The 18316-nt window shown below is 42.3% G+C and overlaps 1 protein-coding gene across 2 annotated transcripts in view; it reads left to right on the forward strand.

Annotated features, from left to right (window-relative positions):
• The window catches only part of LOC139564307 (zinc finger protein ZFPM2-like), a 140203-nt gene that overhangs the window by 63124 nt on the left and 58763 nt on the right, over positions 1-18316 (forward strand). For both annotated transcript variants that reach the window (XM_071383721.1, XM_071383722.1), the window contains exon 3: positions 8463-8587. In XM_071383721.1, coding sequence (XP_071239822.1) covers positions 8463-8587 — 125 coding nt within the window. The remainder of the gene's footprint in view (positions 1-8462; positions 8588-18316) is intronic.

Here is an 18316-nt window from a genome sequence, read left to right on the forward strand (position 1 = left end):
AGAGGTATGCGAATGCTTTACTTATAAACATATAGAATCGAATAGAAACAATTATTCAGTCCACCTGACAGGCAAAATAGGAGTGATATTCTTCTGATGCTTCTCAACATGTAAAACAATGAAATCAATAACAAAGAATGTGGCGTCCTCTAGATGTTGTTTGAGATATCTGTGTGAGGAGACTTTCATCCTTTTAAGTTTTCCTGTCTTGTTTTACCAGCTATCAATAGACAGTGTGCCACTTGTATAAGATGGATGTCTTGGAGATTGTTTTCTTTATGCTTACTGTTTACTTCACTAGGCTTTTGATCAAACTGAGCACTTGACAACTGGCATATTCCTATTGTTCAATGATAGCATACTGCCTCAGTGATTTTCGTCAATTATATACATCAGAGACAAGTTCTCAGTAGATGTTAGATGTATTTTCTGTTCATACTACAGTTCTCTGATTTCCCTCTTGTGATTAAATGGGATCTAAACAGCAACAATATATTATAGTCTCAACCTGCCAGAATCAATAGAAAGTGTTATACCCTGGTCCTCTCCTTTGTGTCAGGGCTAAAATCATAGACAGTATCTATATCTATGGCTAAAATGCCCTAATCTCTATGGCCTATTTAACTTTTCCCCCAACAAACCCTTGCCTGTCTTGTGAGCCTCAAAACAAATCTGACATATAGGCGTGTCCTCAAAACAAGGTTTTCTGATCGATACACCTCATTTTCAAACGTTGCTATGGGCACAGCCAAACTACGGAAGGGATGGATTCGACTGCCGCTTTATTTGCCAGAGTAAATTATTTGAGTTAATTTACAGAGTATAAAAGTCAAGTAAATAAGTGTCATTTTATATTTATTTAATTCAAGTTCGCTAACGTTAGCTAGACCTACTAGTAGGATAGTTTTGTTGTGAGAATAATGTTAGTTGTGTTGTGGCAGAGTTAAGGCCACCAATCAAATAACTATAATAATAAACTATAGGCTACATAACTAGAAAACGTTGGTGAGCATCCACACTAGAGGAAAGTTTATAGTTGATCGTTCTACAGTCCTACACCTGTCAATCAACTGATCAACACATTCTACTGCATGCAGACTATTAATAAGGTGGTAACACAAGACCATTCAGGAGGTCTCTAACACACAGATACTGGTTCAGACCATTCAGGAGGTCTCTAACGCAGAGATACTGGTTCAGACCATTCAGGAGGTCTCTAACGCAGAGATACTGGTTCAGACCATTCAGGAGGTCTCTAACGCAGAGATACTGGTTCAGACCATTCAGGAGGTCTCTAACACACAGATACTGGTTCAGACCATTCAGGAGGTCTCTAACGCACAGATACTGGTTCAGACCATTCAGGAGGTCTCTAACGCACAGATACTGGTTCAGACCATTCAGGAGGTCTCTAACGCAGAGATACTGGTTCAGACCATTCAGGAGGTCTCTAACACAGAGATACTGGTTCAGACCATTCAGGAGGTCTCTAACGCACAGATACTGGTTCAGACCATTCAGGAGGTCTCTAACGCACAGATACTGGTTCAGACCATTCAGGAGGTCTCTAACGCACAGATACTGGTTCAGACCATTCAGGAGGTCTCTAACGCACAGAAACTGGTTCAGACCATTCAGGAGGTCTCTAACGCACAGATACTGGTTCAGACCATTCAGGAGGTCTCTAACGCACAGATACTGGTTCAGACCATTCAGTGCTTTCAGGGTGTGTTCATTTTCATAGTCACAACTGCAAATAATACTTCAATGTACATGTAATCCTACTGGAAAATAATATAGTAACTTGTGTTCTAAATGTAGCAATTCAACAACATGCGCTGTTTACCCTGCACATCTTTTACAGCATGTCATTGCCTCGTTGCTCAAGTGGTTTATAAGTGATTTCAATTTTTCTAATAGTTGTCAATTCGTTTGGTTCTTCTTTTTCACTGTGCTCATCTCTGTATATCCTGTCCAACTATTTGCAAAGCATCAGTGCAACAATGTTATCATAACCGGCCAAAAGTGATCACACCAATGCATATTCGTTCCTCAATTTTCCCAACATGCATTTTCTAAGCTGTAGGCCTGTTTTACATTCATCAATTAGCAAGGGCAAGCCTGCTTCTTTCCTTCAATGGGCTATAAGGCCTTGTATAAAACATGATCAATATAAATGTCCTATAGATTTTGTAGCCTATAGCTTTTCCTGGGATTTCACGAGAAGAGGAGAGTCTTGCGTCCGAGGCGTATAGCCTATTGCGCACAGGAACAGCTGGGAGAGAGAGGCTAGGAATGTATAGCTGAAGTAAGACGCTAAATATTAGCTAGATATTAGGCCATTCATTAGATAAATATTAGGGTTATAGGCTAAATATTTACTTGTCAAAGTGCAAGAAAAATAAGTGAACAGATTGTGAAATGGCAGATCAGTAGTCCAGGCTGCGCTCTGTGGTCAAAGGGCACTTAAAGCTCCACTATTGATTAGGCCTAGGCCTACGTTTTTAGACAAGAAAATGATTATACCTGGGCTACAACAACATAATGCAATGGGGAAAGTATTATTGTTATCAAGTGAATACACAAGTATTGTCCAGAGGGTGTAAACTGTGATGTAGCCTAATGATAATAACTGCTCACACCTCCTGTTTTGTTTCATGCAGAAATAACGGCATAGGCCTACAGGCTAGGCCTGATTATGCAACCATGTTGATCAGTTTGGGTTTATTCCCTACAAGGCCCAGAAATATACATTAGCAGGCCACTCATATGGTGTAGGCCTATTTTGTCAGGATGTAGCCCGGTGTTAAGATAGGAATACTATAGGAAAATATAGGTTTATCCTTTCCAACTCCCGCCGTTAAAGAAAATATGCCTATGTATCCAACAAGCTTTTGTAGTCTGGCTTTTCCTGGGGCTCCACAAAATTTAAAAGGAGTAGCCGTGACAGCGGAGAGGCAAGGTGTGTACTTACGCAACAGAACAATGAAGACAGACAGCCTTGAGATGTAGCCTATAGCCTAAGTTAGAAGCGTATGAAGAATGTTATGATTGTTTTCAAGTGAGTGCAAAACTCTAGTCTAGTTTGTAAACTGCAGTGAATAGCCTATGTCATTTGAATAACTGCTCAAAAGCCTGGTGTTTTGAATTCATATTGATTTTGAAATAACTGCATCTAGCCTACCATGTTGTTGTCATGTTGTGTTGCTACCATGTTGTTGTCATGTTGTGTTGCTACCATGCTGTGTTGTCATGTGTTGCTTCAATGCTATGTTGTTGTCTTAGGTCTCTCTTTATGTAGTGTTGTGGTGTCTCTTGTCGTGATGTGTGTTTTGTCCTATATTATTATTATTTTTTTTTATCCCAGCCCACGTCCCCGCAGGAGGCTTTTTTCCTTTTGGTAGGCCATCATTGTAAATAAGAATTTATTCTTAACTGACTTGCCTAGTTAAATAAAGGTTAAAAAAAAGTATAAAAATAGCCTGACTGATTGGACATCCATTTGGAACAGTTATGTTTTTTTCTCGGCAGTTTAGCCTACAAGGTCCAGGAACATTAGCAGGACAGTATAAGACTGACCTATAGGAGTGTCCTCAAAACAAGGCTGACCTATAGGGGCCAACCCTTTCCCTGCACCCCTTCCTCTTAGCCTAGCACATGCGGTTGTCTAGGAAACTTGCTCTCCCAAAATGGTCAAGTTTCCCCTCCCTCCCGCTGCTCAAAAGGAGGCTGTGAGCCAGACAAGCAGGAGGTTCTCGTCTGGGAGAGAGGGAGAGGTGGAGGAGGAGGAGGGAAAAGGTCCATCTGTGTTTTAAAACAAGTGTCTTGCCCAGAGATAATAGTGCTGCTCTGGGTTATAAATGATGCATTTTGTTCTCTTGGACCTGATAATGGAGGTTTAGGGGAAGGGGAGGAAAGTTCATCGCTCTCTTATCAAGGCGCACTGGCATTTCTCCTTCAGCTGTAACATTTCATATCACATCTCTGCTCCTTTAGAGATGTAGCACCTTTTGTGGAGAGATACTGTACGTTCCATTTCACCCTCTATATGCTCCATGTGGTATATTCATTTGTATCCCATTTGGCACTTCTATAACCTGTTCCGTCAATAGCGATGGTTGTGATAGCTGCGTCTCTGAACTGACAGACATTATTATTGAACGTTGTCACAGCAGTCTCTTACTCTACTGTACACCTCTCTACATAGATTGACATGGTTTCAATTGTTACCATTTTATGATATCCACTGAATATCCACTGAATTGTTGTTTTTAAGCAAAAAATATTACATTGGATTGTATTTTGTTTCCAATTGTTACATTCAAGGGATAATAGACAAGTGGTTTTATTAGTTGAATATTTAACCATGGAAATATGATTTATGTATAAATACATATAACTAGAATGTGTATAGGCGACCAAGGTTAGTCTTAGTTTTCAGTTGGTCACTGAACTAATATTCATGTTTTAAATGGCTACAGTCCAACCACTGTTAATCTGCAGCCACCTAACACTGTCATTTGTCATTTAAGATAAATTATATTAAGTTTAATCCAAATTGGATGAAGTTCCACACCAGGAGATGTGGAGTACATTATTATATGGAAGAATATTTTAATACAAAGTCTATCCATCATCATCCACTAGGAATCCACCATAGTGTTCAAACATTTTATACATTGAGATTTTGTGGTAACATTTCTGTGGTAACATTCTGAGTCCCTTGAATGCCATATTGCCACATAGAAAGTGATCTTATAGTTGAGTGATTGTTTACTACTGAACCCACTGCACCCACCATTCAGAACATACTTCACTTGGATTGAACTACGGTGTTACTGTATGTGGACTGTACCTATATAGATACCACTTGAATGGAGGTGAGGGCAAATGTTCTTCATTTTAAACAACAGGTCATGTTATTGGAGATCTAATAGTGGATTTATAAAAGAGGTGATGGGTTCAGCTTTGGGGTGTCTGTCTCTCTCTCTCCCTCTCTCCCACCCCTCCACCATCTATTCTTTAAATCACACCAAGATGGCACCCTGCCACTGAGACACTGCTCATTAGCATTCCGAGCTATGCCAGTGAAGAGAGACGCAGAGAGAGACGATGAGGTTCCCTATTCCTCTTTCTCTCTGTCCCTCTGTCCGCATAACAGCAAAACAAACAGATGCCAGCGTGGAGCATCTTGGGTGCTATCTGAGGAGGATCTCTCCACACACAAAGGAACATTCATTGGGCTGCCAAGTATCAGTGGAGACCAGAGAGAGCAGGAACAGACCCCAGAGTCTAGCGACAGATGATGATCTTATCGAGGGGGGAGGGGGTGAGGGAGGGGTAGGGGGGTGACTCTTTAGTCACATCATCAGTTGCCTCTTGCCAAGAACTGTGGCATTTCACTATTGGGTGTTGAGCGACGTTGAGGGGGACAGAGCGGGGTAGGGTTTGTCAGAGCCCCCTGTACTGGAGCTCACTGGAGGCCACTCTTTCTTCAGGCCTTGTCTTTGATTTGTGAGAAAAGGTTCAATACAGTGAGTGTTTATTTTATACTTTGTCTTTAAGATTTATTAAAGAAATGAGCAGAGTGAGAAGGTGAGAGTTTTGACACTTGAGTTGTAGTCTTTTAAAATAGTCTCAGCACCTCAGAGAGGAAACGTTTGATAAACAGTGGTCATTTTGGCTGGGCTAAAGATTTCCCAAAGGAGGCATCTTCGCTTTGACCATCCAAAATAACATAGATATCAGGGAGTATAGATTGTCTACAGGCCCCATTTAGATAAAACCAGTTGTCTATTATCATAATGCATGTCTATATATTTGTTTTCTATAGATAGTGGACTCCTAAATGCTGGTGGCAAATGGAGAGATAAAGTATGAAGGCTTATTATTTTTCAGCTGGTGTTTTTGTTGAGGTCGGAGGATTGTATCTGCAACAGATGTGACACACCAGCTGGAAGCCAAGGTCCTCAGGCAACATTTGGTACGGGACACAAACAACTGGCACACAGACACTGTATGAGGACCTCAAACCTCCAATTGAATTGTACCCCCCTCTCCCTTCTCGCTCACACACCTACTATCATCCCCCCATCGCGTACCAACCAGAGAGAGGGGGGGAAGAGAGACAGAGAGAAAGAGAGAGAGTACTTTAACCACTTGCACATCGTTACAACACTGTGTATATGTATATATACATAACATGACATTTGTAATGTCTTTATTTTTTTGGAACTTCTGTGAGTGTAATGTTTACTGTTCATTTGTATTGTTTATTTCACTTTTGTATATTATCTATCTATGCCCATGCCAATAAAGCCCCTTGAATTGATTTGAGAGACTACCCGCCCGCTGGGGATGGCTGTAGCTAGCGGTCGGTGTGTCAACAGGGCTAAACAGGAACTAGCATCCAAGTGGTTAAGGGCCTCGCTCTTATCAGAGGACAGACAGAATGCATCAAGCGGTGGCTGCATGCGCTCCTTCTCCCTTGCATCGCACTGAGGGAGCCTGCTGCCTCTGATGGTGGCCAGCTGTGCTCCAATGTTTAATCATTTCTCTCTTAATGAGCTTAGCCACCTTCCGCCACACCGTCAGTAACGCAGTGGGCTACAGACAGAGCGGAGGAGGAGGAGAGAGATAATCATCCTAGTTAATTCTTCCACAAAATAAAGTTGTCTGGACATATAGTAGGCAGTGGTGTCATTGGTATCATACAGAAAGGAACGTTTAGAGTATTGAGATGAGAATATTACTCTAGTTTTGGCATATATTTGTACATTTATCCAACATCAAGTAATTGTTGGGCTGTAATGTTCTTGAAATGTAGGTGTATTTTATAGCTGAGTGTGTAACTGATGGCATCAAAAGAGAATTAATTATTTCTAAAGAGAACTCTTCCTGACTCCAGGGTGTGATGTGACCCAGGTGTGTGTGATCTTTAGGAAACAACAACAACGTAGCCTATTGTTAGCGTAGCCACCCGTCACCCAATGTTGTTTATGCATGAGAAGGAGCACATTAGATGAAAGCATTTCCATACAAACAGACTGACACAATAGCGTGTCACTGATACAAGGCTGATATTTACAGAATAGACCTCGTCTGAATAGGTCATTATATCACAGGAGTGTTATTATAAAGTTCAGTGATCATTTCACTTCACTCAACATGCATGGAATACATGCCCAGAATAGTGATTAGCTACAACACCAGTGCACATCTAGGTTAAAATGTTGCAAACTATAAATGTATTGTTTATATATGTGCGGTAACTACAGTAAGAACGTATCAACTATGAGAAATACATGAATACCTTCTGCGTCTGTTTAGATTGTGCCGTACTGTATATTGCATTCACTTTACAGTAACAAAGGCGGGAAGATCGTCGCTCTGGATAAGAGCGTCTGCTAAATGACTTAAATGTAAATGTAAATGTAAGATTATATGAAAATGTGCCTCAATAAAAGGGTGATAAGTTAGAGTGCTGAAGACAATCATAACACTTGGGTTCAGTCAGAGGGAGAGTAGAAGTTCACAGGAAGATAAAGCAGATAGCGCTTGAGGGGGAAATGTGCACTTGAGAGGCCTGCATGACTTTTCTCTCCCCCAGAAACCCAGCGGTGACCACGCTACGGCCCCAATTACCATAACTATTTGATTAATCACTGTCCCAAAAAAGTACACTGAATCTAAGAGATAAGATAGCGGGGGTGTTTTAACTAGCTGCGCTAACAGTGCTATCCTGTTACACAGTTCATTAAGTGTAGCTGTGCACAGCACTAACAAGGGGCCTAGCTTCTTCCTGGATCAATCCGCTGCCTCTCTTGCTGCCTGCCAGTCACTGAGCCTGGCCCTGCGATGTCTCACAGAGATTATCTCTAGAGAAGACACCTTTCAGGCAAGGTTACCGGCCTGTTGTTTTGATTTGTTTTGATTTGAAACCCTCCAACTGATGATGATGATGATGGATTCATTATTTTGGCTTTATAAGTAGATGGCTTAACCTGCACTGTTTAGTGTTTTATGGACATGAGGGACTGTAGATCTATATGCATGGGGGAAAGAAATAGTCATCTGTCAATGTGCCCTTGAGCAAGGCACTTAACCTTAATTTGCTCCAGGGGTGCCGTCCTACTATGGCTGACCCTGTAAAACAACACATTTCACTGCACCTATCTTGGGCATGTAACAATAAAACATATTTTTTTATGGATATTATTATTTGTCCGTTGTAAAAATGATATGTATGTATATAAACAAAAACAAATAGCAGGACACTTCACAAGATGGCTATCACAGAAAAAAAAAAAGAGGAGCACTTTTGCAATGATCTTTGAGGTGTATTTAAGGACAAATTCTACAAATGACTGTGTTTTCTAGGGAACTGGAGGATTTGGCTGACTGTTTTGAGATTCTTGGTGTTTTATGATATGATGACTGTTTCGATGCTTGGTGTTTTATAGGAGAGCTGGATGCGTTCCACAAGGATGGAGAGCGTCGGATCCACAGCCGGCAGCAGCTCCCTGTGGGAACCACGTGGGGACCTTTCAACGGGAAGATCGAGATGAACATCGATGGCAGCGGCATGGTAGGTCATGCTTTTAATGTCTGTCTCTTTCTTTCACTTATTCTGTCAGAGTCACATTGTTACTGGGGCTGCTCTGGGAACATGAAAAAAACAGAGAATACCATCAAATTATCTGTCACCCATTTCCCAAGACTTTGGTCCATAACCTAACCTTCACTTTGCTAAAAAAGTTTGTATTTTTAGTTCACCAGTCATCTGTCGTTCTTAGAGGCCTTGCCCGCCAGCCTACTAGCAAGTTCCTTCCACCAATACAATACAGTGAGAGTGAGTGGGTAGGGGTAAAGCCTAGTCAACTGGAAGGAGGAGGCAACCAATTCCCATGACAGTCAGACCCATAGAGTTGACTGTTCAGGGATCCAATTGGCCCTAACAAAAGGCTTTGATGTGCATTCATTTCAACCATTTAATCTGCATATTTTACAACTAAACACTTTAATTTGTGAATTCTTTAGTTGACTCCAGACCCTCGATTCAATGAACTAACGATCCATTATATTTGATGTTGCTATTCTCACCCCAGCTTTACACCAATCAGCTGGCCCCGCTTGTCTTAAGACGTCCCAGTGAAGTTCCTCTTTAACGGCTGGAAAATATGTTGACCTGGTGCTCTGGTTAAACGACGAGTCCTCCAGGGTTTTGATATTTCATTTTGCATTTGGATTAATTAAGAAAATTCTTATAAAAAATTGTAACCAATCTCATATTCATCCTGTTAAGAAACATAAGGAAAAGTCCACGAGGATTTTAGACTCAGAGGCCCTGCCCGTTCTTGTGGATTTCTTTAACCCTATAACTTTATTAAATCATTCTCTGAGCTGTTTCTGACTGTTTTCTAAGCTCCCCTCACGGTTCTAAAGTCATCAATGGCTTTAAATATTTCATCTAACCATGAAATATGGACTCTTTTCGGGTCCAGGCCTGTTATCCTCAAGCAAAGAGTGATTCTAAGGATGAGCACCTCAAGCCACTACTGTGCATGACATGCAAATATAGTTCTCTTCCATTTTTGCATGAATTTACATGAAAGGTGGGTAGCCAATGTGACCGTCTATTGCCCTCAGAGTGAACAACTAGTGTCAAATGCTGCCTCATATGGTTGAGATGCAGTTATCAGAGTATTTGTACTAAAGATTTCCTACATTTGTATACTTCATAAACAGGAAGTTAAGATGTAGTAAGTAACGCTGCGTGCTGAACTAAATACATTTGAAACTGTTCACATTCTAAGAGACTGAGCTGTTGGACAATATTGTAATGTTCTAGGTTGTTAGTTACAGCCCTCTGCCTTCGCCTGAATCCTTCCCTGAGATCCTCCTATCTTCAGGCGTCTAACTGAGCCAGGTGCTAGGCTTCACCTGTAATGGGTTGTGGAGGGGTTACAAAGAATTTAACATCTTCTCTCAATTAAAGGTAGAGGAAGAGCTCTCTGGCATATTGCCTTTAAGGATCTGTCCCGTGTGTGTCTATTCTCATGGGTACATATGCTATGCTTCGCTGCTTGCCCTCCTCTCCTCTCTCTTTTCTTAGTCTCAGTCATCTCTCAAATGAGCTGCTGGCTGTTAGCAGCTTCTCACAATACCTCATTAAAGCCTAGCTGAACTCGAGTAACGTATTTTGGTTTTATTGAGCTGCCTGTTTTACTGTGATAGGAACATACTTCATATTTGCCAAACCTATAGATAAACAAGAAAGCTGGCAATCAATTCCCTCCTATTTCCATCAGTGACTCATCTTACACTGCACAGCTTAATTTACCAACCACCTGGTCGTTAAGGAGTTTTGCTGGTATATATACAGTAGTACTGTAAAAACCCCATTGGCAACGTCCCCAGAAAGGTATTTTAGCTCTTGTTTTCTAGTGAGGGAGGAAAGGGACTTAGTTGTATTCTGCGTCTTAACAATACTGACATTCAAAGACAGAAACCAGCTCTAATGTCTCACCCAACCATAGAAAGCCTTAAAGAGAAAGTAGCAATGTAAAGAAGAAAGAAAAGAGAAAGCTGGGTAGTTTTGATGCATGTCAGACCAGCCTTGTGTTCCTCTACAGGGTCAGGAAGGCAGTATAAAGCATTTGAAGGTAGAAATTTACTCTGATTGTTTCATGGGTCTCTACTTCATTCACCCAAGAGGGGCTCTCAGTCATTCTCATGAAGTATGACCTCTAGGGACTATTACATCTCTTCTCTCTGTGTTAGATTGTGAAACCACAGAGGTGAATGAATTACCCAATGGCATGGCAGCTCTAAGGCATTAACGTCACCTGTCTTTCTCTCTCACACTTTGAAATCCAAGCTGGAAACACGTGACCTTCTTGTGTGATATTGATGTGCCCTCGATGGAATCGAGAGGGATCTTTCAGACACGTCACTCGCAGACTTCTGTATCTAGTCTTCCATGATTGTAGCATACATTCAAAGTTAGCTAGTACTGTATGTCATGCGGTCTCACCACTTGGAAAAAGTCCTATGATGCAGAGATTCATTGTGATTATTCCATAAAGCTTGCACTTGTAGTGCTGTCCATTATAGTAGTAGCAGAGATTGTCAGGGCTAGCCAGTTGTGAGTCTGATAATTACACCAACGAGGAGCGTAGTGTTCAGGAGTCAGAGGGGACGAGTGGTAACTGCATGAAAACGGTGTTAGCTAGCTGAGCTAAAGCTTAGGATTCAAGATGGAGGAGCTAATGCGATTCTTCAGGTCTCAGGCACGGTTTCTCATCACCAGTGGTGTAGTGGAGGATAAGCACAGTTTATGCACCTTTTTTTATTAATTGAGCGAGCATTTACCCAATTATTGAGAGACAATTCTTTGGTTACTGGTGTTACTTTATTTAGCATTGGTCAGTGTTTTTTTTTTTTGGGGGGGGGGGGTTGAACAAAGCTAGATCAGCTTTAATATTGAGGGTTGATTTTGGGTTCTATCAATTTAATTGTTTGCATCATTTAAAATCCCCCAGTTTTTTTTACACTACCACCCCTCCCCTGATTGGAGTAAACTAACGGACTACTAGGGCCGGGACGATATCAGTATCGCAATATTTTTTCCATGGCAAAAATTTAAACACAAAGCAGACCAAACCCCTGCTGTGTAAAATATTGTGTGTTACAGCTTGAAAATAAATCAATAAATCAATGTGACTCTGGGTGACAACATAATGATGTCTGTTTCTAACATTAGGGCTGGTATCCTGTTTTGTTTTCTTACCACTTTTACTTACGAGTATTTTCATTATTTTATTTCACCTTTATTTAATCAGGCAGGCCAGTTGAGAACAAGTTCTCATTTACAACTGCGACCTGGCCAAGATAAAGCAAAGCAGTGTGACACAAACAACACAGAGTTTCACATGGGATAAACAAACGTACAGTCAATAACACAGACAGAGTATGGTGATACTGGTATCATCCCAGCCCTACTACAGTACTTTTTTCACTCATATGTACGGTACATGTAGTCAAATAATTATACATATACTGTATTCCTAATTTCCCATTGGCTCAGGGTTTTTCAGATCCCCTAACAATACAGTTTGCAGTTCTAGCTGAACCCTGATATAAAAGAGAGCTACCTACCTTTTTTGTCTTCCACTACATCATTTCAGTTTGGGTTATCCAGCCACATCCATTCCATAGTCAGGTGAGAGGTGGTGAGTCTGTAGTGCTGGTCCCCAGAGCCAGACAGAGGCAGCAGGCAGAGGGACCTTAGCGGTCCCATCTACTGTGGCTCTAGGTAAGTCTGCTGTGGGTCTCTATGGGTCTACTGTGGCTCTGCTGTGGGTCTCTATGGGTCTACTGTGGGTCTCTATGGGTCTCAGTGGATCTGCTGTGGGTCTTTATGGGTGTACTGTGGGTCTCTATGGGTCTCAGTGGGTCTCTATGTGTCAACTGTGGGTCTCTATGGGTCTACTGTGGGTCTTTATGGGTCTAATGTGGTTCTCTATGGGTCTACTGTGGCTCTGCTGTGGGTCTCTGTGGGTCTACTGTGGCTCTCTATGGGTCTCAGTGCGTCTGCTGTGGGTCTTTATGGGTGTACTGTGGGTCTGCTGTGGCTCTCTATGGGTCTACTCTGGGTCTCTATGGGTCTGCTGTGGGTCTCTATGTGTCAATTGTGGGTCTCTATGGGTCTACTGTGGGTCTCTATGGGTCTGCTGTGGGTCTCTATGGGTCTACTGTGGCTCTTTATGGGTCTACTGTGGGTCTCTATGGGTCTAATGTGGTTCTCTATGGGTCTACATTTACATTTACATTTAAGTCATTTAGCAGACGCTCTTATCCAGAGCGACTTACAAATTGTAAGTCTACTGTGGCTCTCAGTGGGTCTACTGTGGCTCTGCTGTGGGTCTCTGTGGGTCTACTGTGGCTCTCTATGGGTCTACTGTAGCTATCTATGGGTCTACTGTGGGTCTCTATGGGTCTACTGTGGGTTTACTGTGTCTCTCAGTGGGTCTACTGTGTCTCCACTGTGGTTCTCTATGGGTCTACTGTAGGTCTCTATGGGTCTCCTGTGAGTCTGCTGTTGGTCTCTATGGGTCTCCTGTGGGTCTCTATGGCTAGGGAGTGATGGATGATGCTGGGGGAAAATAGTGGTGCATTACAGTTGTCAAGGCGGGACTAGCAGACAAGAGGAAACTGAGAGAGGAAAAACAGGGGGGAAGAGCATGACAGGTAATCTGGACATCTGTAGGACAGAGATAGGGTCACATCTCCAGTCTTTATCAAAGAGGAAAGCAGATTTCACAGCTGATGGAAGGCCGTGGCAGCAGCCCCAGGCCGCAGGGGTGCTGGGTTTGTTGTGAGATACTGTAGCTATCCACACACAGCCTGCTGCTGCTATAGGAACCTGTTAACACACACACACCTCTGGTTAGACACTCCAACCAAAGTTGTTCTTCATGCTTTATCGGTGTTAGATGATCACACTCGGTTTAAATGTCCCTCCCTTTTTCCTAATTGATATTGTCTTCGAAGAAAGAAATTTAAGTGGTACTTTAATGACGGAATACGTTGAACTGATTTCAGGTTCTCAGTGTGTTGTATCAACCTTAGAAATAGAATGTTCTCTCAATAAATGATTTATCCCAGAAGAACTCAGGGACTGAAGTCTAAACTAAGCAATTGCCTAGAGTTGGAGTATTGTGTAGTGTGTGAAGGAGAGGGAGAGGGCAAAGAGAGAGAGAGGGAGGGAGAGTGACAAGAGAGAGGGAATAGAGAGAGGGAGAGAGGGAGAGGCACAGGGCCCAGAGAAGAGAGATAGAGGGAGACAAGGGAGAGGGAGATGCAGAGTGCCCAGAGAGATAGAGATAGAGGGAGAGAGACAAGAGAGGGCCCAGAGAGAGAGGGAGAGGGCCCAGAGTGAGAGTGAGAGTGGGAGAGAGAGAGAGAGGGGGAAATCAATCATTTCCAGGCCCAGGGACATGTATTAGTCTGTGGCGACCTAAATGCCAGAACTGGACAAGAACCTGACACCCTCAGCACACAGGGGGACAAACACCTGCCTGCAGGTGACAGCATTCCCTCCCCCATATGCCCCCCTAGGCACAACTATGACAACATAACCAACAAAAACGGGTCACAACTCCTGCAGCTCTGTCGCACGCTGGGTATGTACATAGTCAATGGTAGGCTTCGAGGGGACTCCTATGGTAGGTTCACCTATAGCTCATCTCTTGGCAGTAGCACTGTAGACTACTTTATCACTGACCTCAACCCAGAGTCTCTCAGAGCGTTCACAGTCAGCCCACTGACACCCCTATCAGACCACAGCAAAATCACAGTCTACTTGAACAGAGCAATACTCAATCATGAGGCATCAAAGCCAAAGGAACTGAGTAACATTAAGAAATGCTATAGATGGAAGGAATGCAGTTTGGAAACCTACCAAAAAACAATTAGGCAACAGCAAATTCAATCCCTTTTAGACAACTTCCTGGGTAAAATGTTCCACTGCAATAGTGAAGGTGTAAACTTGGCAGTAGAAAATCTTAACAGTATATTTGACCTCTCAGCTTCCCTATCAAATCTAAAAATCTCAAATAGAAAACCGAAGAAAATGAACAACAATGACAAATGGTTTGATAAAGAATGCAAAAATCTAAGAAATAAATTGAGGAACCTGTCCAACCAAAAACATAGAGACCCGGAAAACCTGAGTCTACGCCTTCACTATGGCGAATCACTAAAACAATACAGAAATACACTACGGAAAAAGAAGGAACAGCACGTCAGAAATCAGCTCAATGTAATTGAAGACTCCATAGACTCTAACCAATTCTGGGAAAATTGGAAAACACTAAACAAACAACAACACGAAGAATTATCTATCCAAAATGGAGATGTATGGGTAAACCACTTCTCCAATCTTTTTGGCTCTATAACAAAGAATAAAGAACAAAAACATATACATGATCAAATACAAATCCTAGAATCAACTATTAAAGACTACCAGAACCCATTGGATTCTCCAATTACCTTGAATGAGTTACAGGACAAAATAAAAACCCTCAAACCCAAAAAGGCCTGTGGTGTTGATGGTATCCTTAATGAAATGATCAAATATACAGACAACAAATTCCAATTGGCTATACTAAAACTCTTTAACATCGTCCTTAGCTCTGGCATCTTCCCCAATATTTGGAACCAAGGACTGATCACCCCAATCCACAAAAGTGGAGACAAATTTGACCCCAATAACTACCGTGGAATATGCGTCAACAGTAACCTTGGGAAAATACTCTGCATTATCATTAACAGCAGACTCGTACATTTCCTCAATGAAAACAATGTACTGAGCAAATGTCAAATTGGCTTTTTACCAAATTACCGTACAACAGACCATGTATTCACCCTACACACCCTAATTGACAACCAAACAAACCAAAACAAAGGCAAAGTCTTCTCATGCTTTGTTGATTTCAAAAAAGCCTTCGACTCAATTTGGCATGAGGGTCTGCTATACAAATTGATGGAAAGTGGTGTTGGGGGTAAAACATACGACATTATAAAATCCATGTACACAAACAACAAGTGTGCGGTTAAAATTGGCAAAAAACACACACATTTCTTCACACAGGGTCGTGGGGTGAGACAGGGATGCAGCTTAAGCCCCACCCTCTTCAACATATATATCAACGAATTGGCGCGGGCACTAGAACAGTCTGCAGCACCCGGTCTCACCCTACTAGAATCCGAAGTCAAATGTCTACTGTTTGCTGATGATCTGGTGCTTCTGTCACCAACCAAGGAGGGCCTACAGCAGCACCTAGATCTTCTGCACAGATTCTGTCAGACCTGGGCCCTGACAGTAAATCTCAGTAAGACCAAAATAATGGTGTTCCAAAAAAGGTCCAGTCACCAGGACCACAAATTCCATCTAGACACCGTTGCCCTAGAGCACACAAAAAACTATACATACCTCGGCCTAAACATCAGCACCACAGGTAACTTCCACAAAGCTGTGAACGATCTGAGAGACAAGGCAAGAAGGGCCTTCTATGCCATCAAAAGGAACATAAATTTCAACATACCAATTAGGATCTGGCTAAAAATACTTGAATCAGTCATAGAGCCCATTGCCCTTTATGGTTGTGAGGTCTGGGGTCCGCTCACCAACCAAGATTTCACAAAATGGGACAAACACCAAATTGAGACTCTGCATGCAGAATTCTGCAAAAATATCCTCCGTGTACAACGTAGAACACCAAATAATGCATGCAGAGCAGAATTAGGCCGATACCCACTAATTATCAAAATCCAGAAAAGAGCCGTTAAATTCTACAACCACCTAAAAGGAAGCGATTCCCAAACCTTCCATAACAAAGCCATCACCTACAGAGAGATGAACCTGGAGAAGAGTCCCCTAAGCAAGCTGGTCCTAGGGCTCTGTTCACAAACACAAACACACCCCACAGAGCCCCAGGACAACAGCACAATTAGACCCAACCAAATCATGAGAAAACAAAAAGATAATTACTTGACACATTGGAAAGAATTAACAAAAAAACAGAGCAAACTAGAATGCTATTTGGCCCTAAACAGAGAGTACACAGTGGCAGAATACCTGACCACTGTGACTGACCCAAACTTAAGGAAAGCTTTGACTATGTACAGACTCAGTGAGCATAGCCTTGCTATTGAGAAAGGCCGCCGTAGGCAGACATGGCTCTCAAGAGAAGACAGGCTATGTGCACACTGCCCACAAAATGAGGTGGAAACTGAGCTGCACTTCCTAACCTCCTGCCCAATGTATGACCATATTAGAGAGACATATTTCCCTCAGATTACACAGATCCACAAAGAATTCGAAAACAAATCCAATTTTGATAAACTCCCATATCTACTGGGTGAAATTCCACAGTGTGCCATCACAGCAGCAAGATTTGTGACCTGTTGCCACAAGAAAAGGGCAACCAGTGAAGAACAAACACCACTGTAAATACAACCCATATTTATGTTTATTTATTTTAACTTGTGTGCTTTAACCATTTGTACATTGTTACAACACTGCATATATATAATATGACATTTGTAATGTCTTTATTGTTTTGAAACTTCTGTATGTGTAATGTTTACTGTTCATTTTTATTGTTTATTTGACTTTTGTATATTACCTACCTCACTTGCTTTGGCAATGTTAACACATGTTTCCCATGCCAATAAAGCCCCTTGAATTGAATTGAATTGAGAGAGAGAGAGAGAGAGAGAGAGAGAGAGAGAGAGAGAGAGAGAGAGAGAGAGAGAGAGAGAGAGAGAGAGAGAGAGAGAGAGAGAGAGAGAGAGAGAGAGAGAGAGAGAGAGAGAGAGAGAGAGAGAGAGAGAGAGAGAGAGAGAGAGAGAGAGAGAGAGAGAGAGAAGAAGGGACCAGAGAGAGAGGGAGAGGAAGAGAGGGAGAGGAAGAAGGCCCAGAGAGAGAGAGGAAGAAGGCCCAGAGAGAGAGGGAGAGGGAGAGAGCCCAGAGATAGAGAGAGAAACCATTGAGCGAGAGCCCAGACAGAAATAGAAAGTGAGCTGTCCAAAGCTGCAACCCCAGCTTGTCAGTACCCTGTTTTTCTCTCTCTCTTCTCCTCTCTGACTGATGGAGCTGCCAGCGCTCAGCCTCATCCTTCACTTCTCTCACTTCTTCCCCTGATCAATCAGACTATTAAGCTCCAATTACACCAGCCAGCCCCTCCACACAAGCAGGTGAGCGACAAGCACATTCAGCCAGCCCAGCCCAGACACGCACGGCCCAACCAGCCAACACTCCCAAATTAACCCAAATGAATAGTGACACTCAGACATAAATGTCTGCAATCGAGGGCTAAATGACATGTCTGTGTCGAAGCTATTGAGTAGCAGGTGTCTTAAAAGTAGTAATTACACAAAGTGGGATGTGAAAAAGGCCCACAGCTGGGCCAGAGTAGGCCCCAGTGTGGTGGTTAGCTGGGGTCTGTCTCTAGGTGTTGATAATTGATTCAGGCTAATAATAAGCTGCAGATTTGAAGGCCTGTCTGTTCTAGATACGTGTTGCTGAGGCTGGAGCCTCCTGCTCTATGCTCATAATGCTCATTATAAAGGTCTATTGTAAGGCCTGGTTTCAGTGACTGCTGATCTTTTTACTTTAGCCCTCAGTTGGTAGTGATACAAAGATATTTAGGGCAGTGTACGTATTGAGGTCAACCCCTAAAACAGACAACAGACAACAGGAGGCAGGTGAGTTTATATCATTATTGGTCACATCCTGGGAACCCTACAT

The sequence above is a fragment of the Salvelinus alpinus genome, chromosome 35 (genome assembly GCF_045679555.1).
Source record: "Salvelinus alpinus chromosome 35, SLU_Salpinus.1, whole genome shotgun sequence".
NCBI classification, from domain to species: domain Eukaryota; kingdom Metazoa; phylum Chordata; class Actinopteri; order Salmoniformes; family Salmonidae; genus Salvelinus; species Salvelinus alpinus.